Source organism: Petaurus breviceps, unplaced genomic scaffold (assembly GCF_028583685.1).
Source record: "Petaurus breviceps papuanus isolate PSGF00001 unplaced genomic scaffold, PetGlider_PUasm1.0 91133, whole genome shotgun sequence".
Classification (NCBI taxonomy): Eukaryota; Metazoa; Chordata; class Mammalia; order Diprotodontia; family Petauridae; genus Petaurus; species Petaurus breviceps.
Genome location: NW_027187419.1, coordinates 85,434,547 through 85,460,691, shown reverse-complemented (window position 1 = coordinate 85,460,691; position 26,145 = coordinate 85,434,547). Strand labels below are relative to the sequence as shown.

The window sequence follows — 26,145 nt, the reverse complement described above, 5'->3', positions numbered from 1 at the left end:
GTTGACCTTTGAGCAAATTCTAAATAAAATAAAATGTCTCCTGGACATCTTAATGCATTTCGTGATTACTTCCCTTCTTTATAGGTCAGCCAAATGCAGTGGAGAAGACGTTGGTATTTGTATGAAAACAGGGACTTGATTATTTACTTAAGACCTTTTGCTTGTGATATAAAACTTGAATGGGCATGCCAGATACCAAAAGGTAATTTTTTGTGGTATTGATTTCACATTGTGCATACTACAGAGAACTAGCATATGTAGCCTATTTTTAGGTTAAAAGACAAAGACTAGAATGAAGATAAAAAGTGTGCTTTTTAAAAAATTTCTCAACAAGGGTTGGCATTTTGACTTAAAGGGAAAAGAAACTTCTCTGTAGTCCACCCACCTCACTCTCCTTAACTGCTCTCTCAAAGGTCATCGCTTACCTCTTAATTAGCTGCTAAATGACCTTTTCTCTTAGTCCTTATTCTTCTTGACATTTCTGAAGAATTTGACAAATTTGGCCACTCTCTTGAATATCCTTGGATATTCTCTTCTTCCTTGGCTTCTCAATGTTGCTTTCCTCTGGTTCTCCTCCTCCTTGTTCTGCTTTGATGGATCATTATTTTCCTCTGATCTTCTGAATAGAGGTCTATCCCCATCCTCTTTTCTTAAATCCTCTTTCCTCCTCTCACTGCTTTCTTTCCAAGTCTATTTCCATTTGTTCAGATATCACCTCTATGAAAATGATTCCCAAATCTAACCCAGCTCTGTTCTCTTTCTTGTGAGTTCCTAGTCTGAGATCCACCTAGATGTCCTATCAGCACCTCAAACTGAACACATCATCTTCCCAGTCACAGAAGAACAAACCCTTATCTGGTTGATATGGGCATGATCAGGGACTACCGAGTAGTCCAATTAGAATGAAGTGTAGAGTGTATGAAAATACAGTTAGAAGGGTCAAATCAGAGGATCGATAATTTTGTGAGTGAAAAAGATAATCATCACCAATTCTTTCTCTCCCTTTACTACTAGCACATTATTAGTTGCCATGTCTTGTCAATTCTACCTCTAAAGCACCTCTCTTCGTTTTTTTTTTCTCTTCACTTCACCTGCCCACCACCAAAGTTTAGGTGCTCAACACTGCTCTTATGGACTATTGTAATCACTTGCTAATTGATCTCTGCCAAACATATTTCTCCTCCATAGTATACACTTAACATAACTGCCCAAATCCATTTGAGACACAGATCTGATGTTCCTAACCCCTACCATACATATACCCTGCTTAAAAGATATTCAGTGAATCTCCATTTCCAGAAAAGTAGGAATTCAACAAGCAAAGAAGAGGAAAAGGGGACAGTCTAACAAGCACAAATAAGAGACTGAGGCAGGAAAGTACTAGGCATGATTAGGGACTACAGAGTCGTCCAATTAGAATGAAGCATAAAGTGTATGAAAATACAGTTAGAAGGGTCAAAGGACAAATCAGAGAACCAATAATTTTGTGAGTGAAAAAGATAATAATGAAATATCATACCAAAATTTGAGATGTATCTAAAACAGTTCTCAGAGGGAAAACTATATCACTATAAACATGTCAACAAAGTAGAAAAAGAGCATTAATGAACTGAAAATGTGTTTTTAAAAACTAGAAAGCAGACATAAGATAAGAGATAATAAAAATTATAGGGGAAATAAACTGGAAACCAAAAAACTATAGAAATTATAAAGCAAAAAGCTGATTCATTAAAAAGATTGATAAAATTGGTAAATCTTTGGCTAGTCTGATTTTTTTAAAGGGCAGAAAATCAAACCAACAAAATAGTAAATGAACAAAGTGAAATCACAACAAAACCAGAAGAAATTCAAGTAATTTATCAGTACCTACTTTACGCAGTTATATGCTAACAAAAATGAGAATGGAAGAAATAGAGGGATGCCTTCAAAAATATAAACTATATGAATTAATACAAGATCAAATACAGATCTTAATCCAATCTCTTAAAAAGAAAAAGAAGTAGATAGAGAACTGTTAAAGTGGGGGGAGGGAGTAGATGGGGAGACAGAGGGGAATGTCCCAGTTCTGTTTCACAGTAGAATTCTATCAGACTTTTACAGAACAATTAGTATCAAGTACTTAACAATTTATTCTCAGAAAAATGAGGGGAAAAGTACCCTACCAGATTACTTTTATGAAATCTAGTTTTAATATATAAACCAGTTAAGGAGAACTCTATACTATAGACTAATACCATTAATGAATATCAATTTAAAATTTTTAAATAAAATCCTGTCAGATTATAGTGATAAATCTAAGAAATCATTATTACAACTTGCATTTATAGCAGGGTAGCAAGGATGGTTCAGTAGAAAGAAGAAAATCAAAATAATCATATTAAAAACAAAAACATCTAAAATGTGATTATTTCGATACAGAAAAAGACTTTGACAAAGTGCAATACTCATTTATGCTGAAAACCCTACAAGGTATAATCATAAAGGGATATTTTTCTAACATTATAACATCTATCTAAAATCAAATATAAGTATCATATGTGTTGGAAACACACTAGAACCTTTCCCAGTAAATATGAGAGTAAATAAAGAAAGGATATCTACTCCCCACACTATTATTTAATGTAGCCCTGGAAATGTTAGCAATAGCAATAAGATAAGAGAAAGTAATTCAAAGAGGAGATAAAACTATCCCCATTTACTGATGATATGAATCAATAAAGATATTAAATGAGACAACTGATAGCTTTGGCAAAGTTGCAGGCTACAAAATAAACCCTCAAAAGTCAAAAGCATTTCTATACAATAAAAAATTCTAAGACATAATAATAGGGAAATCCCATCTCAAATCCTTAAAAAATACACAAAGTATCTGGAGGTCAATTTTCCAAAGTACACAAAAGACTTGTAAAAATTTGATTACGAACTGCTCCTTAAAGAAATACAGAGGGTGGCTAGGTGGCGAAATAAGTAGAGCCCCAGCCCTGGAGTCAGGAGGACCTGAGTTCAAATGTGACCTCAGACACATAACACTTACTAGCCCTGTGACCTTGGGCAAGTCGCTTAACCCCAATTGCCCTTCCTTCCCCACTCCAAAAAGCAAAAAAAAAAAAAAAAGAAAAGAAAAGAAATACAGACCATTTTAAACAGCAAGAGGAATATTCAGTGCAGATAGTGAAACCATGTCAATGACAATAATGACCAAAAAATGATGATACTAGATATTTCCAATTATGTGTCCCAGAAACATCTCAAATTTAGTACCACTGATACAGAAGCTTTCCTTATTCCTCATTGCCTCTCATAGATGATAAGTTCTTGATCCTGAAACTCCTAAGTCCCTCCACATTCTGGTATCAATCTTCCTTTTAAAATTTCTCTCTTGATTCTACCCTTCCTTCCATCTGTATTGCAGACAAACCAGGCCATTCTTGATTCACTAAAAAGATTAAAATCCTAGGTCATATTAGGCCTATTTAGTTCTAGTCCTAACCTGAAATGACAGGGTTTAACCAGAAGTGGAATAATCTCAGGAATCCTTTTTGATGCACTTTTAAGATCCTAATTATGACATGTGATCACAAATGTACTAAAAGTACGTTTTCTTTGTCGTGCAGGACACACTCCAAAGATACCAGAGTGGTTCAACCCTGGTAAGTTGAGGAAACATGCCATGCTTTTTATACCTCACAAATAAAGTATCTTTTATTTTTTTAATATTTCTAAATATAATATATTTTATGTTACAGTTAAAATATCATTATTATGCCAAGTCCAGCCATAGATGTAGTAGCCCTTTCTCAGCCACATTTCAGCACTGTGACCTTGGGCAAGTTACTTGACCTCTCTAAACTGGTTTCATTTTTATGAAATGAAGAGGATACAAATAGATCTCTTAAGATGCCTTCAGGCTCTAGATCACAGAATAGATTTCCCAGAATTCTATAATCTTCTCAAATGTGTGGATTTCTTATTTTTTTTAATTATTGATCCATTAATGATGTTTTTTCCCTTTACTTTTAGATAGGGCTGGAATTCATGGACCTCCAGTTGTTATTGAAGACAGTGAATACTGGTTTGTTCGTGATACTCACTTGAACTATGATGAAGCAGCCCTATATTGCGCAAGTAATCAAAGCTCTCTTGCTACTCTGAAGTCTCTCACTGCACTAAATGCCATCCGAGACAAAATTGCAAATGTAAGGATACGTAGCATATGTATTTTTCTTCTTTTAAAAGTAATAATAATAATAAATAACATTTATAAAGCACATACCATAAACCAGGCTCTGTGCTTTATGAATATTATCTCATTTGATCTTCACAACAACTCTGTGAGGTAGGTCCTCTTATTATCCTCATTTTTCTGATGAGGACAGTGAAGCAGACAGTGATTAAGTGACTTGCCCAGGGTCACACCTCTAGTAAGTGTCTAAGGTCAAATCTGCACATTAGTCTGACTGACTCCAGGCCTAGTATACACTACCCCTCCTAGCTGCCAAGTATAGCCTATAAATGTTAAGGAATAGTTTCTCTAACTTCAAGGTCACCTAAAACCTTCAAAAGGTATTGTTCCATGAACTTTCATTCTAATATCCACTAATTTGTGAAGCCCCCAAAAAATCAAATTCAAGAAATCAGATAGCATTGCTCAGCACTTAACCCAGACTCATGATTACCTAAGTATGAATAGACATTATAATGAATGATAGTTAAGCAAATAAACCCCATCAAATATCATTCGTGCCCCTAGGCCACTTCTTATTTCTATGTGGTATTATAGTGCTAAAAAAAATTATGTTCTACACAAAACTGGAATTATTATTTTTATATTAAAGACCTACTTCAAGATACAGTTTTTATGACAAATTTAGGCAAATTGATTAACTTAACTCCTTTAACAAGATGTAACCTAGGTTTCAGATTAGAAATTAAGCCAGAGACTTGGAGGCAATGATGAATGTTATTTTTAAATGTCAGGAAATTTAGCAGTAACTAGCTGGATTGATTTTTTTACCTAAGTTTTTCAAAATACTGTCTAAACTCTATCCTTTAGTTTGGTACATTAGGGTTCTCTATTGAGATTTTTTTCATATCTTTAGAAAATTAATTATCTGGTAAGGTCTTGAGGAAATAGAATTTCTAATGAATTTTTGTAGACCATCTTAACTTCATAGGTTATCATAAAGTAGATAGCATTTCTACATCTTGGAAAAATTAAAACCTCAAATTTCCTTAAAATATGTAATAATTTTAATTAGCTCTAAATATTACTGCGAAATCTACCCTTTTCGATGCAGTACATAATCATCTTCGAAAAACAGATACTAAAGAATAGGCCAAAGGATAATTACTTCTTGGTGTGTTTCTAGGGCTTTTTTCCCCACTGTGAGAAAATTCTTTTAGAAATTCAACAAACATTTTTACCTTGTATTAATGTGCAAGGCACCATGGGTTGAGCTGTTAGGAAATGGGGATTAATTGCACAGAATAGGTGACTTCACATATTTTTAGCATTCAAAAATTCAGTTAATTTCATGACCGTTATTGATTATTTCTATGTTGTAACTTTACAACTGGTAATAGCTAGATGTCCAGAGGTTAGCATTTCAACTGATGCAATCATATAGCAACTCATATTTTTTTAGCTATCTACTGACCAACAGAAGTGGTGGATTAAAACTCTCGATAACCTAAGAAGTTATCATGATATGAGGTATGTAATATGTTACTTTTTTTAAATAACTGTCCCTTTAAGAAGACTAGTGTTAGCTAGTTATTGACCATAATATAATGGTTTTAACCATTTAAAAATAAAATGTTACTAAATGAATGATGTTCTGGGTGGCTACACATTCCTGTATCACCCCCCCTTCCCCCAAAAAAACAAAACACATTGAAGATGGCCCTAGAATTCTTTCCAGCATGCTGTCTTCAAAAAGAAGCTCATGTATTATTTTATCACTAACATGTTGAATTTAAAATTATAATCCGTGATAGTAGAAAACAGTGGATATTTTAGGCAAAAGTTACATGGGGAAATGGGTGATCTATCTGCCTTTTTCTTTAAGCTTTCATGCATGGCATCGTTTTCCTATGGTATATGAAAAGGAGTGCTGGTACATCTCTTCCAAGAATTGGTTTAGAGGTAAAGTTGATTCTGAATCCTTGAATGTTTAGTGTACAGTGATGAATTGGATAAGTTCAAATCAGTAGCTTCATTATGAATCACTCAAGTTTATATTCTGTATCAATTATGTAGCTTATACATCTGACTGGTGACATGAGATTCCATAGTTTAAGCTACCACTAAAAATACAAATATTTTGCTCTGTGAACGTTTTGACTTTCTTTGCTATACTAATGTGGTCATTTGTAAATAAAATATGTCAGTTGTCTTTACAGCTGCCTTAGTGGCCAGAATTAAAAATAAAATAAACCAGTGGGTCCAAAATAAATTTCCATTTTCCTCCACCCCCACCCCCACCGCTTAATTGTATTGGTGGAGTATCTCTAAACAAATACTGATGTGATAACCTAGTGATAGACAGGAATCAGTAGAAAAGTACAGGTATATACCCATCCATTGAGACAGGAATGAATTTTTAAGTAAGATGAGTATTTTCCTAATGATATATATTTTTTAATGTACTGAATGGGAAATGCATGCAGCTGCAAGCTTGTCTCTTATTTCTTAGATTTAAACAAGCCAGCAGACTGCAGAATCAAGCTTCCTTTCATATGTGAAAAAAATAATGTATCTTCGTTAGAGAAACATACTCCACAATCGGCATCTAAAGTCCAGTGCTCTGGGGAATGGATTTCATTTAAGGACAAGGTAAGAGGGAGAACTGTTACTTTGTACCCCTAACCATGTAGTGCTTTCAGAACACTAGCAAGAACCTTTGATGAATGGAGTAGAATGTTAACTAGGCAAATAAATGTCCTGGAAAAACTACTGGATAATTTCAAAGACCATCTGTACTTCAGTAGTAGAAATTGTGTGAGATCATAACAGCAGATACTTTGAGAGGACTGATGAGAATGAGTTGTTAATATTCTGTAAATTTTTTCTTCCTTTCTGTTACTAGTTTAAAAAAAAATCTTTAACTCAAGTGGGTGAGCCAGTGGAAATGATAGATTGGATGACTAGGTCTGATTTTCTAAGCAAGTATGAAACTGTCTCTACTTTGGCTGATAGTTCTTTGCTCATACATTTTCTCTTCAGCCTGTCCCACAGAATTCTTAGTGATCGAGAAAGAATGACTCAAATTGAAATAATGTCAAGAATGCATTGCAACTGAATACCAGGGGCATCTGTAACAAAAATCTGTTCTTTATTGGCTCTTGTTTTTGGTTTGTTTTTTTTTTTTAAACAAGAGAATAACCTAAAGTTTATCACGCTTGTGAAAATTCAGGAAAAGCAAATTCATAGCAAAAGACTAAGAAGCAGTTTGATTACATAGTGTTAAAAAGTATGTTAAGCAATTAAAACCTAAGGGTATTGAATTTGTATACCCCAGATGATATCACAGCAACATGGACAAACATACTAGGCAATCAATCAGTGTTTATTAAGTGTTTACTGTGTGCTGGTCAGTGTGCTTCATGTTGGTCAATATGACAACCTCAAACATAGACTGAACCCCTTAAATGAAATATTTTTCAAAATTTTTAAATCTATAGGTAGACACTGAAATATAATTACACAAAATTGATGGAGTATCTCTAAACAAATGCTGATCGATAACCTAGTGATATACAGGTAACAGCAGAGAAAGGTAGGAATCAGTAGAAAAGTACATATATACCTATCCTTTGAGACAGGAATGAATTTAAGTAAGACAAGTCTTTTCCTAATGATATATTTTTTAATGTACTGAATGGGAAATGCATGCAGCTGCAAGCTTACCTCTTATTTCTTAGATTCAAACAAGCCAGCAGACTGCAGAATCAAGCTTCCTTTCATAAATTACTGGATTTAGGGGGGAAAAAAAACTGCCCTCTTTGGAGGAAAGCTGCTGTTCTTTTAAAAAGTAAATGAGTAAGCCCTATGCTGTTCAACTATTATCCTTGTCTTTTTTTTTAATACTTCGTAGAGATTCCATCAAAGATTCCGGAGGTCTTCCTCTTGATGTTTTACTATCTCAGAGGTACTAGCGCACCACTCAGGCTTCCCCCCATTGATTGTCATTCTTATTATATCATCAGCATCCTAGCTCTTATGTATTCTGTGTCTTCCATAGCATGGTTTATGCAGTATCTCACAGACACATCAGTTTGGGTCAGATGCTGAAGCATTTACTCCATAGCATGAATCTTTCTATCCTCTTTGGGTCATTTGCAATCTTGAATCATCTTTTTATTATATCTATATAGCATCACCAAGGCAGTATTGAAATTTAGAAAAGATAGGGTTTTGTGGTGACAGTATGGGAAAATTGAAAGGATTTAGTGATTGCACAAACTTGGTCTGGTCTATCCTTGTGTGGTGTGGTTCAATGAAAAAAGTATTAGCTCTAAAGTCAGAGGACTTAAGATCAAGTCCCACCTATGGTTCTTATCACCCTTGTTGATAAATCACATCATTTCTTTATATAATGAGAAGATTGGGTGAGATGGCTTCTTAGGTCCTTTCTTCTTCCATATCTATGATCCTCTGATATTTTTTCCCCCAATCATTTCTAGAGTTCACTGCCCATCCACAGTGACAGTTTAAACTTTATGTATTGCCAGACCAGTTTGGTAGACTCTATCCCTCTGAATGTTTCATCCACTTTATACTTAATGTGTGGATAATTAGAAACTGGCTTTTGTGTTCTCAGGACTAAAGAGGCTTGTAATGCTTTGGTGTGTAACCAGTACAGTACTTTGTACTGAGTCATCTATGAATAGGATCATTTGGGAAAAGTCAACCTCAGTAGAAAAACTTTTCTTTTGCTTATTCTGTGAACAGGACATCTTTCAGGACACTAGTGAACAAAATAGACGAACATCTCTATTTTATACTTCTTGGTATGAAAACTCAGCTGAATAAACAGTGTTACCTCTTGGTATGAAAACTCAGCTGAATAAACAGTGTTACCTCTGTAGTTGCATTTGTATATAATTGTGTTTATATGTGTGTATACATATAAAAGTATATATGTGTATATATAGACACACATATATACTTATAAAACATGTGTATGTCACACACTTTGAAGAAAGGAAACTTAAAAATTTTCTGGGCTGTATTTTGTTGTATCGATACAAATATTTTGATTTTTTAAATTGCTAGATAATAAACACAGCAGGTTCTTAGATTTTCTATACCTTTCAGTTCTATTACCTTAAAAATATAATCAGCTACCTCAAAAAATCATCTTTAAAACCTATCTGATGCATTCTCATGTTTTCATAAAAGACCCTCTTTGTGCAGACATAGACTATTCTCACAAAGATTTTCTGCAGATGAGAGAGAAGACAATCGGATCGGTTTTCTTGTGTGGCCTTTTGTAACAGTACCATCTATGCTCTCTCTCTCTCTCTCTCTCTCTCATTATGTTTTCATCTTTTTTCTTTTGGAGATTTCTTAAAAATTGATCCCCAAATGCCTTTAAGATTGTTGCCTTGGGAACGGATTCCTTTTTTTTTTTTTTAGTGTGTGTGTGTTTGGGAAGAGCAGTTCTATCTAACCAGTCTCATCTTAAGTGACATATTCAGTATTGAGTTGGTAGAATCCAGTTAGTAGCAGTTCCACTCTCATTAACAGTGAAAATAGGCTACTCTAAGCATGATCTGTTCCATTCTGTTTGTTGTTATCCTAGGTTCATCTATAAACACCCTAGAGATGCTTCATTGGGAGGCAGTATAGTACATTGGAAAGAGTTCTGAACTTCAATTTAGGAAGAATATGTAAGGGAAGGGTTTGAAACCTGTCAAAAATACTAGCTTGTTGACCGCTTTGCTTAGCAAAGAAATTAAGTGTTTACTGACAAAGGCAGGTTGTGAGTTCTGGGGCCTCCTGATTTTATCAGTTTTGGGGACATTTTAACCATAATTAAACTCCTTTAAGTAATTGGGATAAAAGAAATGTCTTTATTTTTGTTAAGTAAAAATGGAGTTTCTTTTCAGACTCAAAAGTTTATTTAAATAGGCTTAGCTGGAGTTGCTGTCATTTCTTGGAAGGTCTCCCTGTCCTTATTTTTTTTCTAACCTGGTATTATTTTGACTTAATTCTTAGCAGTTAGGAAACTAATTGTACACCAAAAAACTGTTTCTCAAATGAAACTGTAACCAGTTGTTTGCTGTCCATCAAAGTATAGACATTTTTTTAAAATGATGCTTGCCTACCATTCTTAGTGCTTTAACAGTACCCCTTCTTGAAAAAAGATTTCATGTGATTCTTGGGAAGCTTCTAAATAGTCTACAAATTTTTGGTCTTCTTTCATTTCATGATGTCAAACCAAATATTTCAGCATCAGTTCTATTCAGAGCCTACTCTCAATTTGAAAATCACTATCAAGGTATGTTTTGAAGGATGTTGTGAAATTCTTAATGGAATTCCCCCAATTTTCATACTCTGCAATGAATGTCAGTACACGAGATGCAATTATCTTTTTGAAAGTCTGTTTATATATGTCATGAGCACTACAAGTTGAAGTTATTGGATTTGAAAGGGGCTTTAGATCCAGGGGTGGGGGAACTTGCAGCCTTGACTCCATATCTAGATCCTTAAGTGTGGCCTTTTGACTGAATCCAAGTGGCCTCCAGGCCTCAGGTTCCCCATCCCTAATAATCCAAGCACAAATTTTATAAATGAAGAAAAAACGCTCAAAAAGTTTGAATGATTTGCCTCGGGTCACATTGGTAATAAGCAGCAGTGCCAGGATTCACACCAATGTCCTTTGACTCTAAAGCTTATGCTTTTGTTAGTTAATCAAGAAATATTTTTCTTTTTAAATTTTCTTTTTAATTTATGGAATAAAACAAGCATTTCCATAACATAGTACAATAAAATAGATGATTGTACATGAAACTGCAAATCTGCTGTGGGCAAGTTGCTATTCCTTTCAAATATAAACAAAATTATCCTGTAAATGTCTTTTTTTCTACCTTTTCTTTTTCTCCCCTCTCCACCCCCCCCCAACCTCACCCTAAAGGTGACTACCATTAGACACAAAAAGGTATATGTATGTGTAAAGTCATTCTATGCATACTTCTATTCATCAATTCTTTCTCTGGTTGCAGATAATATCTTTCTTCATATGTTCTTTATAGTTAATTTGGGTATTTACAATAGAAAAACTTACTCAGAGCTGTTCTTAAAACAACAATGCTATTACTGTATACAGTGTTCTCTTGGTTTTGCTCATTTCAGTCTTCATTATTTCATGTAAATCTTTCCATGTTTTTCTAAGATGGTGAAGTTCATCATTTCCTGTAGCACAGTAGTATTCCATCACATTCATATACCACAACTTATTCAGCCATTCCCCAATTCACGGGCACCCCTGCAATTTCCAGTTCTCTGCCACCACCAAGAGAGATGCTCTAAACATTTTAGAACATATAGGTTCTTTGCCTTTTTCTCTAATTATCTTCAGAAATAGACTGAGTAGTGATATTGCTGGGTCAAAGGGTATGGGTAGTCTAATAACTCTTTGGGCATAATTCCAGATTGCTTTCCAAAATGGTTGGGTCAGTTAGCAGTTCCACCAACAATGAATGAATGTTCCAATTTTTCCACATCCCCTCCAACATTTGTCATTTTCCCCTTCTATCATTTAGCCAATCATTTCAGTCATGTCTGCCTCTTTGTGACCTCGTTTGAGTTTTTCTTGGCAAAGATACTGGAGTGGTCTGCCATTTCATTCTCCAGCTCATTTTACAGATGAGGAACTGAGACACACAGGGTTAAGTGACTTGCCCACGGTGACACAGATAGTATTTGAAGCCAGATTTGATTTGAGGCTCAGCTCTCTATCCATTGCACCACCCAGCAGCCTTCTGATGATTACTTACCCTAGCAAAGGAAATAGTGATGAGACATATACTGGACCTAAGCAGGCTATTGTTTGTTACTGATAATGACTTGCACATGAGAAGTCATGTAAAATACATTGTCAAGGACATGTATGGCTAAAATAGGAATTACCATGTCATGTAGCAAGATGAGATATTACAGGTGGACCGCCCAAGTGGGGACAGGTACCACTAAAATAGTAAAAGAATCAGAGGAAGACCAACAATAACTTAAGTGGATCTTCTGGGAGAGACTTGTGGAAAATATGGATAAGAAGCTAATAGGGCAGAAAAAGCATAGAGGTTACTTGAGCCACATTAGTAGAAGGAATATCTGCAGCATTGAAATTCCTGATTCAGGCCGTCTAATCTAACCAACATTTGTTAAATATACACTTGACCCAGATTCCATTTCTTTTGTTATTAAAAGAGACAGCTTATGCTTGAGGAAATGTTTTGCATTTGCATTAAAAAAATGTGGGACCTCACAAGCAATGAAAGAAATGCTTAATGAAATAAATTTTAAGGATCATTATGTAACTAGTAAATTAGTAAAAATAATAAAAATGAATTTAGAATGTTGCATTACACACACAAACACACACACATACACACACATGAGAAAACTGTTTGTACCCATTGACTTAATTCTGATTCAGGCCCTATGCCCCAAGGAAATGATCAAAAATAGAAGGAAAAATAGTGCAATGATCTTCTGTATAGTTTTATATGCATGTGTTCTCCAGATAAATAGGTTTTCAAAGTTTCAAAAACCAATGATTTTATTGGTATAGGGGCCTTCCAGTAAGGCACTCCCTCTGTCCTTGTAGATCAGGACAGTTCAGCATCCTATAGTCTTAGAGAGTAGACCGGGGCACTGAGAGGTTAAGTGACTTTCCAAGAATTTCACAGCCATTATGTGTCAGAGATGGGACTTGAACACAGGGCTTCCTGACTTTGAGGTCACTTCTAGCCACAAATACAGGAGTGGATCCATAATCTCGTCGATTCATGAGTTACCTCAGATAACACAGATCACAGCTCATCCATATTCTCCCAGAAGTTCACAATTGGATGTCCATCCAACTTGATAGCACCCTTCATTGCTTTTTCTCCAGAAATCAAGGAATTGCATTTCTGTTGTACATTTCCTTTTCCCCTAAGGAGTTCCTCATTGCTTATGTATTATATCTTGTTCACATTTGCCAACTGTGTGGTGCTCATCTTTAATGTTTCAAAGGCAGATCTCACTGCCATAGAGCAAGATGACTAAAATGTTCGCATTAAAAAAGATAGGCCTTTGTTATTGTTTGAAAGTGTGTGTGTCTTTCTGCGTGTGTATAGACACACACGTTGATATATGTATATTTTAAAATAGATTAAAAATAACCCAAATGTCCCACAATAAGGAAGGAGGGAAGCAAAGCCTATGGCCTATCAATATGATAAAACTATAAAACAAGAAGTGTAGTTCATAGGAAGAGTGGGGCTAGTAACTGGGTGTAAAGAATTCCTGATGTGAAAACCCCATCTTCCCAAGTAAAACAGTAACTCATTGGCCACATTATAGACTTAGAGTCACTGCAGGTTAATGTGACTTGCTCATGGTCACACAGCTAGTATGTGTCCAAGCAGAGCTTCAGCTTAGGCCTCCCTGACTCCAAGACCACCCCCTCCATCCACTACTTAACACTACTTGTCTTTAGGGGGAGGGAGGAGATGCTACTTTAAAAAATAAAATCTGAAATAATACTTGTACAACTACAACGAAACAAAATTGAACCATGTACATCATAAAAGGGATATAAATAGAGTTTAAAGTTCATTAGGATCCTCTCTCTTTGTGTAATTTAACTTCAGTGCTATAAAGAACATTCTTGATATAGCCTTTGTGTTTGTTCATAATAAGAAAGAGGCTAGCCTGACATCTCCCTCTATAAGCTGTTAAAGGTTCTTTCACCATTTTTTTTTATCCCTAGCACTTGGCATTGAGTGCTTGATGCACAGTAGACATTTGATAAATGTTGATTGATTGGTAGTGCTGGGCTTACATAAATTTTCATAGTGGATGTTTCGTTGCTGAGAGAGAAGGAAGCATCACCATATCTTTTTTTAACCGTATCTTTAAAATATATAGTTTAGTATACAGAGAGATTTGCTTTGATTTGGTTTTACATAGAGTTCCTCCTTTAAATTCAAATGGTAAATGTGGATGGTATCCTCATGGCCTGAAACTAAGTCCTCTAGAAGGTATTTAGATAAATAAAATAAGAGCTTTCATGTCCCTGTTCCTTACAGATTATATATGCTCTTTGTTTGCAGTGTTTTCTAAAGGTTAAACCAAAGCTTTGTACATTTTTGGAAGCAAAGGAAGCTTGTCATACCTATGGTGGTACCCTTCCTTCAGTCCTGAGCCAGAGTGAACAAGGTAAGATAACGAATTGAAGCGAATTTCCTAAACTTTTTTGTGTCATGGATCCCTTGGGTCGTCTGGGGAAGTCTGTGGACTCCTTTTCAGAGTTACGTTTTTAGATACATAAATTACAAAGGAAACCAATCGCAGCGCTCTTACTTTATCCTACTTGCCTTAGGTATTGAAATACAGTTCTCAAAGTATTTTTTTTAAGCTCACAAAACCTAGGTTAAGAAACTCTCCCATGGAAACCGGATCTGATTAGAATGTGACTGATAGGGATAATGAGAAATATAGGAGAATAATAGCAAGAGAAAGCAGTAGGAAAAATGTAGAAACAGGTTATACTGTCAGTGAAGTTCAGATCCTAGACACAGTAAAAAAAAAAAAAACAAACCCTAGATGACACTTAAGGATTTGATATATTTTTCAAATCTAAGAATTTAGAATTTTAAAGATTCTTCAGACTATGTAACAAGGAAAAATAGTCTAATATGTAGAAGCTTAAAATGTATGTTTTGTGTTGTTTGATATTATTATATACTGAAATATGTTACTGAGTTTGTAATGAACAAAAAGATCAGTGCCTTAGTATCTGTTGAGTTAGGTGAGTAAGCAAGGAGACTACTGTTCACTTATATTTTTAAAATATTTTAATTTTGGATAAGGCATAAATTCTTCATTTATTTCCTAACAGACTTTATTACATATTTGCTGCCTGACTTGGGAAATAATGTTTGGATCGGTTTGCTCAGAAGCACTCTAACAAAGAGGAGCAGATGGACTGATAATAACAACCTGTTATACAGTAACTTCCATGCATTAATGCAAGGACGGGAGCAAAGGATACCAATGGATGTAAGTTTATAGCATTTCAGAGTGGCTGCAGTTAGATTAAATGCCCAGATTTCCCATGAAATATTGCCACAGGAGCAGGAGGACACCCACTGTACATCTCTGCTTCCTTCCAACGATATTATAGAATCCTAGTTTCCAGGCTTATGTTCCAGCGAAGGGGTTCTTAAACTTTTTGGTGTTATGAACTCCTATGTCAGTGTGGTCAAGCCTCTGGAACTCTTCCCAAAATCAGGTCATTTCAGTCCTATCTGACTCTTCATGGCCCCATTTGGGGTTTTCTTGGCAAATATAACTGGAGGTTTGCCCTTTCCTCCTCCAACTCATTCTAGAGATGAGAAAACTGAATCATGGTTAAGTGACTTGCCCAGGATCACACAGCTGTTAACTATCTGAGGCAAGATTTGCAATCGGGAAGTTGAATGTTCCTAACTCCAGACCACCACCTAGTTGCCTTTTTAGTTGGAGAAAATGCTAAATTCCAGTTATTTGGGGGAAAAAAAAGTTAAAAAAAAATTTTCCTAACCAAATTCACATAGTTTTTGTGAATTCATGCACAAAATTTTACTTAATCTTTTGAAATTTTTGGCTTTGGGCTCAAAGTCCTTAACAGCTTCCCTAAGGCAGATAATAATTCAATCATGAGCAATAATTTTTCTCTAAGAAATGGATATAAATCACAAAGAGGAAGGGCAGCCAGGTGGTACAATGAGTAAGAGCACCGGCCCCAGAGTCGGAATGACCTGGGATCGAATCCGGGCTCAGATACTTAGCATCACACCCAGAAATAACTAGCTGTGTAACCTTGAGCAAGTTACTTAACCTCAATTGCTTTAAAAAAAAAATCACAAAGAAGAGGCAATAAATATGAGTAAGAGTGCAATTGTTATCAATTACAATAGTAACCAGCTACTTCTGTAGCCTCTCTCCACATCCTTCCCCATCCCCATACACCCCCTAAGACTAGCTCCTGTTTTTTAACACCACGAGCAAAGTTTGAGTCATTGGTCAGTCCCAAAATGTGATTGTGAGAGTATTCAAAATACTTGTGTCTGCCATGATATTTTCCATGTTAGGATCACTAAAAACTGGCATTACACAAGAATTGTTGTAATCACATTATAGGAGGTTTGGGTGTTCTCTAAAGCTTTACTGTAATATTTTAAAGTTAATTCTGTTTTCTCTATGCTTTGAGAATTCAATAGGGTTTCTGAATTCAATTAATTTAGTTCTTTTATGAAATACATTAAAAACCCAAACTCAGAAAGTCTGTTTAGGTCTGGATCGTTTCTCCAGAAAAATAACATAACTTACACTGTTCTTGATCTTCATACTTATGTATTATGAATAATTTGCTTTTTTATTTAGTTTTTTGATGAAGATGCCAACAGCCATTGTGCTGTGATACTCAACCTTCAAAATTCAGCTTTGACTGGGACATGGAATTTAACTTCCTGTAAAGAACAGTATAATTTATCTCTGTGTCAAAAATATTCAGGTATGATTTTATTTGCAGCAAATGTTACATCTGTGTGATAGCAGATATGAAGGTAAAAATGAAATTTAGCAGAAGAGGTTTGTCACTGAAATGTATAAATGTAGTCTTTATGTAGCTTCACTTGGTATAATAATGTTCTCAGATATTTTTCAACTTTGTGAAACAGATTGAGTTATCAAGGCAGATGATCCCAGGATCTAAAATAGTCTAGCCTGAATAGCTTTCACAAGTGTTTAACTCTTTTGGTTTAGGAATGTTTTTACCACACTATGACTTTTTTTAAATAGGTGATATTATTAAGTAAATAGTATTCTAAAGACCGGAATGACAATGATAATGTAGTTATTATAGTTTCTAAAGCCTTCTAATCGAAAATTACAATGGAGCAGTTTGGGAATGGAGGGAATCTCGTTACACATACATATGCCTTCATTCCTTAACTTTCCTCTTGGTACAATTCCTTTGCCTCCCTAATCAGTATTCCTTTTTAGGGTTAAATTGATTTAACTATTTTTCATGCCTCTTTAGCTGCTCTTGTCAAGTCTTCATAGTCTTCACCAGTGTTCCAAGGGGGCCCTCCTGTCTTGGGCTCATCCTATCAGCAGCAGTAGTTAGAAACAAAAATTCATGTAATCCCATCAATCCTTTGCAGTGGCAAGATATCTGCTTTTCTTTTTAAAATGTGAGCAAATGATTACTATGAGTACTATGTTCCCAAGGCTGTCCTAAGCACTAAGGAAAATATAAAAGTTAAGCAAGCAAGACATATATAGATGACACACATGCATATGCACATACACATATATGTGTACACCTTTATTTATGCACGTACATATTCATACATATCCATGCGTGCATGGATACAGTTTCCTCATCAGTAAAATGAGCTGTAGAAGGAAGTGACAAACCACTCCAGTATCTTTGCCAAGAAAACCCCAAATGGGGTCTTGAAGAGTGGGACACACCTGAAATGAATGGACAATAATCACAGTTTGTAGTGTGAGAAAGAAGTTGGCAAACACGTTGATGATCAAGTAGAGTTGGTTGCATCATTCTCTGCTTACTACTACACTGCGTAAGTGTCATGCCCCCACAGATATAAGTGCCATGTACTTAGAGATGGGTCAGATGCCACTGCCCTATCTAGCCAAGAATTTGGAGCTCCATGACAATGAATCTAGAGAAAAAGCACTGTTTAGGGCCTCTCAAATCTTGTGTCTCTTGCTATATTTGAAGATGATTATGGTGTATTAACCTAATGCATCAGCTCTTTTTCACTGGACTTCATCAAATACAGTTCATAAATTTAAAAAACTGAACAAAATCCAGATCAATACATGAACCATGGCCAGGCCCTTTCAGGAGCTCTGAGATCACACAGAATCAGTTTGATCCTGGAAGGTAATCTCAAAGGGTTCAGTTTCTCTCTTTGGCTCCTATCCCACCTGGAATTCTCTAGAAAAATGTAAAAATAATGGTTAGTTATAGCCCAAGTCTAGGTTTCCCCAAATGTGGGTAATAGGATTCTAATACCCATAAAGGCACAACACAATACACAGTGTACAATATACGCATTGGGTATGGAATAGATACTAAACCATTCAGGATATTGGCATGGGGAACTCCAAGATAAATCTCTACCAATTCAGATCAGTATCTTCTCTGCAACCTGATAGTTTTTAGAGTTTAATATAGAAAATATTGCGTTTTAAAACAGTCAAAATTCTGAAGGTCTTACGAAGAAAAATTCTACCCTCTGAGAAAGAACTGATGGAGTCTGGGTACAGATCAAAACATAGTTGTTTTTTTTTTAATTTGTTTTTCTTCTTGGGTTTTTTTGTCTTTGTTTTCTTTTGCAACATGGCTAATATAGAAATATTTTTAGCATGACTTCACATGTACAACCTACATCAAATTGCTCACCTTCTCAAGGAAGGGTGAGGATAGGGGAGGGAAGAGAATTTAGAACTCAAAATTGACAAAAAATGTTTAAAAGGGTTTTTTTAAGTGTACTTGAGAAAAAAAATACAAAAAACCCTAAGTCAATATGCTGATCCTTATATATAGCTTAGTGGTTCCCATTTCCATTTGAGTGGACACTGCTGATCTAAAGCAGTGATATCAGATACAAATAGAAAGATACCCCTGCCAGCTGCATCTTGACTTAGGAAACCACAAATTAACATTATATATGTGGTAGTGTATTTTTTATTTCTGTTGTTAAACATTTCCCAGTTCCATTTTAATCTAGTCAGAGCATACCACTCCTACCCCAGCAGGTATGGGATCACCCTTATTTTACCCACCACAGAAAACGCATAGCTCACAGAAGCCCATGAACAATACAGGAACATCACACACTCGAATTAGCCCATCACCTTCCTCTGGGAAGTCGACCTTTAGGGCTGCTGGAGAGTAGTCCTAAGGCTCACCTTCTACCAGCACTATCAGGAAAACTCACACAACAGTAAGAAAATTTGGAAAGATCAATATGCTTGACCCTTTGTGACATGGTTTTAGATCTTCAGCTGCAGAATGACCTTCCTGCTCGAAGATGTATGCTATTGAGGGAGACTTCTGAGAGGCTGCTGCTCACACATTTGAATTCTAAACTTGGGATCACTAACTACAGGGCAGTTCCCAAAGGTGCTTCCTCGGAAATTTCTTTTCTCAAGCTAGAATGCTAAATTCCAGGATCCTGTTCCCTAGGGAATTCAAGAGTCTCACTGTATGCAGGAGGCTGGGCTTGAGGATCAGGGTCCTAGAACCCCTCTTTCAATCTATATGTCAACACATATCTACCTTTGCCAAGTGCTGCTTACTCTCACCATTTCTGCTGCTGAGGGTGAATGGGAGATTAGGAGAAATCCCCTCTTCTCCTCCCTGCACCCTAATCTAGATACCCAAGAAGGAGAGAGCATGGAGAGGAAAAAAAAAAAGCCAATCCATTTCACAGTTTAATTTTACAGACTACAAAAGAGGAGTCCTCTAACAGGCGGCCTCTTCCCCTATGTCCTCTTAGCATGCCATATAGCACTTAGTGCTAAGAAGGTCTGACTGCCTTCCTCAAAGCTGCCCTAGTAACAAAGGTTCATCTTGCATTCTCATTAAATTATTAGGAGTGGTGCATCAAAATAATGTAAAGTAGTTTTCTTCCATCAGATTTTGTTTTGGAATTGATATTTCTAGAGGAAAATCATTGTTAGGGTCACATACTCCACAACTATACCCCAAGTAAAGATTTACATTAATCTACTGAACCACTATTGGCTAAATTTAAAAAATGAATGAAGACTGAACCCTAAGCCGATAATAATAAGCATTCATTAAGTACCAACAGTGTACTTGGGGCAGCTAGGTGTTGCAGTGGATAGAGAGCTGGGTGTAAAGTCCTCTTTCTGAGTTCAAATGTGACCTCAGACACTTACTGTGAGACGCTGGGCAAGTCATTAACCCTGTTTGTCTCCATTTCCTCATCTGTTAAATAAGTTGGAGAAGGAAATGACAAAACACTTTAGTATCTTTGCCAAGAAAACCCCAAATGGGATCATATGAAGGGTTGGAATATGACTGGAATAACTGAACAACAGTGTACTAGGCATAACTGCTGTTATCATTAATGTAATACTTGACCACCTTGCCCCCACTGAAAGACAAGTATGTTACATTTTACCCTTCCCAAGATTCATGGGTAACCTCTAGACTCTCTGCCAATGGCCCCACCAATGATGTTCCCTCAGTTGGAAGGAGTGGGTCCTTTTACCCTGCTTCCATTTAGCTACTAACAGTAGGATTAACTTTTACAAAGAAATATTGACTTCAAAACTATAATAATCAAATACATAAACATTCCTCAATAAGTGAAAAGCATATTCCCTTCCCTCCGCCTTCACAATCTTAGTCTCTAGGAGAGGGAAAGAGCGTTAGGTTCACAATTTAGCTTGGTTTCCTGTAGAGCACAACCCCAGTTCCAACAACAAGACCCCTCCTTGGTCTCAAGTCTCAAGCACACTAGTTTCTCGTGGCCTCCCTGCTGGGTTGGGTAACTGCAACATTTTGCCTAGAATGTTTGCTTTCAGAGTCAGCATGACTCATGCTCCTACACCTGAGACTGAGAAGGACAAAGGAAATGGAAACAGAAACACCCCCAAGATCCAGGGCCTAAAAGGAGAGAAGAGGAAATGTAGCCCCCTCTTCTCAGTTCAGTCATGGTACCTGAACTGTATGTGTGATCGTCACCCTCTGGACATAGTAAGAAAGAGTGCACAAAATAGAGACTGTCATAGTCTGTCAGACTCAGTGTATTCCAACTGCAAGGAAGGTATGTACTCCCAGCAATGTGACAGAAGAAGATGTTTCATTCCAGAAGCAGGTAGGAGATCAAGGACTATGCAAAGCAAGCTCCCTTCACATTAATAATTGGCCAGTTATTCATAAGGCAGCTAGGTGGCACAGTAGGTAAGTGCCAGGCTGGAGTTCAAATCCAGCCTCAGATACTTACTAGCTGTGACCTTGGGCAAGTCGCTTAACCTGTTTGCCTCAGTTTCCTCTTCTGTAAAATGAGTTTGAGAAAGAAATTGGAAACCAATCCAGTATCTTTGCTAAGAAAACCCCAGAAGTCAGAAGTGACTGAAATGATTGAACAACAGAAATAATTCATAATTCACTTTTGTATAACACGGTTTTAGAGAGAACAAATTTGATAGTACCAATATTGTAGATTAGGGAACTGAGCATCAGAGAGGTTAAGTTAAATTAATCCTTTTCAGTGGCAATATATCTGCTTAAAAAAAAGAGTGCATGAACAAATGAAGTCAGGCTTCAAGGCCACTGTGCCATATTGCCTCTACCTCTAGCATATATTGAATAGCTATAGATAGGATTTTCTTTTAAAATAAAGAACTGGAACATTATTTCAGAATCAGAAGATTGCTTTGGGCAAGTCAACTTAATTCTTTCAACGTCAGTTTCCTTGTCTATGAATTGAAGGGGTCAAACTAAATTATCTACTTGTATGGTTCCTTCATGATTTAAATTCCATGACCTGATGATAGTTTAAGGATACTCTGGTTATATGTTATTGTTGTTATTAGTTATTAGTCATGTCAGACTCTTTGTGGCCCCATTTGGGGTTTCTTTGTCAAAGATCCTAGAGTAGTTTGCCATTTCCTTTTCTAGCTCATTTTTCAGATGAGGAAATTGAGGCAAATGAGGTTGAGATACTTGCCCAAGGTCACACAGTTAATAAGTGTCTGAGGCCAGCTTTGAGCTCAGGTCTTTCTGATTCCAGGCAAACAGGGTTAAGTGGCTTGCCCCAGGACACACAGCTAGTGAGTGTCTAAGGCTGGATTTGAACTCAGGAAGATGAGCCTTCCTGATTTCAGGCCCTCCACTGTTGCCACCTAGTGGCCATAAACAAATACAGAAACATTAACTTCTAAGTTAAAGTGCAGTGCCCATTCCTGTATATCATTGAGAAAATACATCTTCACATGCTTTAAAATTGGGATCTGAGCAACTCACTGTACAGTAGCTTTTTCTAGTTTTTGGTCTACACATGTCTTATTCAGTCAGACCTCTCCCTATCTTGGGATGCGATCTTACAATATGTGGGGCTGAATTAGAACACAAAAACTCAAGTAAAAGTAGTAAACATGTGACAATATCTCACTTCTCTGATATCGCCCTGGAAATGCAGAGCTGAACTCTCTCTTATAGCAGAAGGGAAAAGGGCATATTTTCCCCACATATGCCCATATCTGCTTCAGTGGTGACCTATAGTGGGAACAAAAGGTGGTATAAGAATCAGATTACAGTCTGTAGAGGGCAACAAATCACTTTCTTATCCTTTATGACCTGCTTACCCACTTTATCAAATGTCAAATAATTAACTCTATATAAACATTATTTGTTAAGCTTATGCTTGGAAGAAAATGAAGACACCTAACACTTCCCTAAATCGTGCCGCCTTCTCTTCTAAATAGCAGGAAGATAGATATCTGAAAATGGGTTTCCAGTATGCTTTCAAAAAGGTTTTTTGGTTCCTATTATTCACATAAAGTACAGTGATATTTTAGCAGGAGGCAGAGTGGATAAAGGGAAATAGAACTTCATTATGTAACCAGAGAGGCCTTAAACTGTCACCAAATCACAGAATTTAGATCTTGAAGGAATCATAGGAGTAAATCATCTACTTCAGCCCCTTCGTTTCTTAGGGAAACTGAGGTAGAAAGAGATGTATTGCCTTGTCCAAGGAAGACTTCTGATTTCAAAGCCATGTTCCATAGTGCCGCCATACACTAAGAATTAGCCTTCTGTCAGCAGTTATGGAGCATTGAGGTACCATAGTGGTTAAAGTGCTGGACTTGGATTTCATTAGACCCTAGTTCAAATCCTACCTAACACTTTCATTACCACGTGACTCTGGGCAAATCACTTAACTTCCCTCAGTCTCCATTTCCTCATCTGTAAAAATGGAGATATTAATGGTACCTACCTCACATGGTTATTGTAAATCAAATGAGATAATGTCTGTAAAGTACTATGCAAACCTTAAAGCACTATATAAATGCTATTATTAAACTTTTTATTATTAGTGAAGCCATTAACTGCTTGTCCCACAATTTGATACTGCTGCCTTTCATTCCCAGACACTTACCTGTAGAGCAAAAACTGAAACATAACCTTAATGGATGACTTTGGAGATCTGCTAATAAGTGCCCCTTGCAGTGTGAACCTTGAAATGTAAAGATTGGCTGTCCTTTCAGGAATTAAGCAGCTTGTCAGTGCTAGTATGGAGAGGACACTTGATATATCCCCTTAATAAAGCAATTCAGGCAATAGAAATAGTTGGCATCGACCTTGAGCCACTATCTGATTTCAAGCCACTTCTCTACTCTGTTAAGGCCTTACAGAGTGCACCAAAAACATTTGATCAAATCAATGGAGTTTACCTTTATTTTCATAAAAGAAACATTCTTTGCCAGACATCTTACTTATTTGCTACTAGTGATTTCTCTTTTGTCCTCACATCCCTGCTCCAAAACCTCCAAATACTCCCATGTTGCAGGCCAGGGGGCTGTGGAGAGAGGGGAGAGTCGGGAAAGGAATATTGGAACTCAGCTTTTTTTGACCAGTGTTTAAAAAAATAAATGGCAAATACCCAGGGCTTTCAAGTGATTTTTTTTTATTTTTGACACACAGAAATTCAAGACAATCGTATGTTGCTGAACACCTCTAGCATTCTAAAGTATCGAGGTTATTCATATAAAATAATCCTGAAAGCGATGACTTGGTATGAGGCCCTGGAGGAGTGCCGAAAGGAGGCCATGCAGTTAGCAAGCATTACAAATCCTTATCAACAAGCTTTCCTGACTGTGCAGACTGTTCTTCGTAATTCTCCATTGTGGATTGGACTCTCAAGCCAAGATGTGAGTATTCTGTCCTAACTAACTCTATTTGGAAATTGTGTGGACGTTTGTTTTCAGAAGTGTTTTCTGTAGTGAAAGCCTAAATTTATACACAGGGTCCAGAATTTTATTCCAATAGAGTCAGTCAGGATTCAGTAAGCATTTGTTATAAGGCAAGCACTGTTCCTGCTACAAATACAAAGAAGGGCAAAAGATAGTCCTTGCTCTCAAGGGGCTCACAATTGAAGGGGGGACATATCATTCAGACAACTCTTTTCAAACAAGTTATATACAGGGTAGATGGGAGATGATCAATAGAGGGAAGGCACTGGCATTTAGAGGCATGAAGAAAGGTTTCTTGTAGAAGATGAGATTTTAGCTGGGACTAGAAGCCAAGGAAGTTGGGGGGAAGGGTGGTATTGAAGGTGAGGAGGGAGAAATTTAATTGTTTTACTACCAATGAGTAGAGCTGTATTCCTTCTGTTCACATAGTAGGGAAGGAAATCTCCAGTAACCACCTAGCATGGTTCTTTTCACTTGTTATGACTGACTTGAGATGGATAGAAACTAGGAACTAGGGAAGTTCTCTACATCCAACCACAGAGAAGATAAAGAGAATAGATCATAGGATCACAGATTTAGAGCTTTAAAAGGACCTCAGAAATCATCTAGTCCAACCCTTTTATTTTAGAGATTAGAAAATTGAGGCCCAGGCTGGTTACAGGACTTATGAACTGGAAGTAAGTGGCAGAGTCGTTTTCTGAACCTGGGACCTCTCACTCCAAATCCATTGTTCTTTCCTCCGTACCTTGTTATTTTCCTAGGAAAAAGAAAAAAGAAAGCAATGCTGAAGTTTATTAAAGTAGGAGGGCAATTATTGAATAGGAGAGCAATATGGAGCCATTTTAATAATAATAATAATAGCTAATATTAATATAGTACTACTATGTGTCAGACACTGTGCTAAACACTTTACACCCTGTGAGGTAGATGCTATTACCATCCCCATTATACAGTCTGGGAAACTGAGACAAACAAAAGTTAAGTGACTTGCCCAGGGTCACATAGCTAATAAGTGTCTGAGACCAGGTTTGAATTCAGATCTTCCTGATTCCAGGTCTTTTGTCTCTGGATGGGCAACTTCTGAAAGTTTTATGGAGGATGGACTAGAGTGGGGAGAGATTTGAGGCAAGGAGTCCAATTTAGGAGGCTATTGAAATAGTCCAAATGAGAGGTGGCAAAGAACTGAATGAAGATGGTGACTTTGTGGAGAAAGAGTCAAGTGTCAAGAGATATTGCAAAAATAGAAATGACAAAATTTGGCAGTTAAATGGATCTGTAGGGTGTGAGGGTAAGGAGTTGAGAGCACTGAGTTCGAGAACCTAGGAGACTAGAAGGTTTTAATGCCATTGACTGAAAGGAGGTAGTTTGGAAGAAGGGTTTGAGATGTCTCCAGGTATCAGGACATTATGGTTCAATGAGTCATCTTCATAAAGACCTCTGATATCACAAATCTATGGGAGTTGATGAAGTCACCAAAAGAGGTAGTGTAGAGAGAGAAAAGAAAAAGCCAGAACAGAGGCTTCTTGGGACATTCACTGTTAAGAGGCATGATGTGGATGATAAACCAGCCAAAGAGACCAAGAAAATAGACCGAATGGGTAGAAGAGAATCGAAAGTGGTGTTAAGGGGCGGCCAGGTAGCACAGCGAGTAAGAGCACCGGCTCCAGTGTTGAGAAGACCTGGAGATCGAATCCTGGGCTCAGACACTTAGCACCCACCCAGAAACACATGGCCGTGTAACCTTGAGCAAGTTACTTAACCCCAATTGCTTAGGGGTGGCCAGGTGGCTCAGCGAGTAAGAGCACTGACTCCAGTGTCGGGATGACCTGGATCAAATCTGGGCCCAGATACTCAGCACCACACCCAGAAATAACTGGCCGTGTAACCTTGAGCAAGTTACTTAA

General features: G+C 36.8%; 1 protein-coding gene across 2 annotated transcripts in view; it reads left to right on the top strand.

Moving 5' to 3' along the window:
* LOC138155384 (CD302 antigen) overlaps positions 1-26,145 on the top strand; it is a 220,016-nt gene that overhangs the window by 80,763 nt on the left and 113,108 nt on the right. For both annotated transcript variants that reach the window (XM_069080612.1, XM_069080607.1), the window contains exons 16-25: positions 85-202; positions 3,615-3,650; positions 4,021-4,196; positions 5,646-5,713; positions 6,069-6,145; positions 6,696-6,835; positions 14,326-14,431; positions 15,114-15,274; positions 16,640-16,769; positions 23,973-24,199. In XM_069080612.1, coding sequence (XP_068936713.1) covers positions 85-202; positions 3,615-3,650; positions 4,021-4,196; positions 5,646-5,713; positions 6,069-6,145; positions 6,696-6,835; positions 14,326-14,431; positions 15,114-15,274; positions 16,640-16,769; positions 23,973-24,199 — 1,239 coding nt within the window. The remainder of the gene's footprint in view (positions 1-84; positions 203-3,614; positions 3,651-4,020; positions 4,197-5,645; positions 5,714-6,068; positions 6,146-6,695; positions 6,836-14,325; positions 14,432-15,113; positions 15,275-16,639; positions 16,770-23,972; positions 24,200-26,145) is intronic.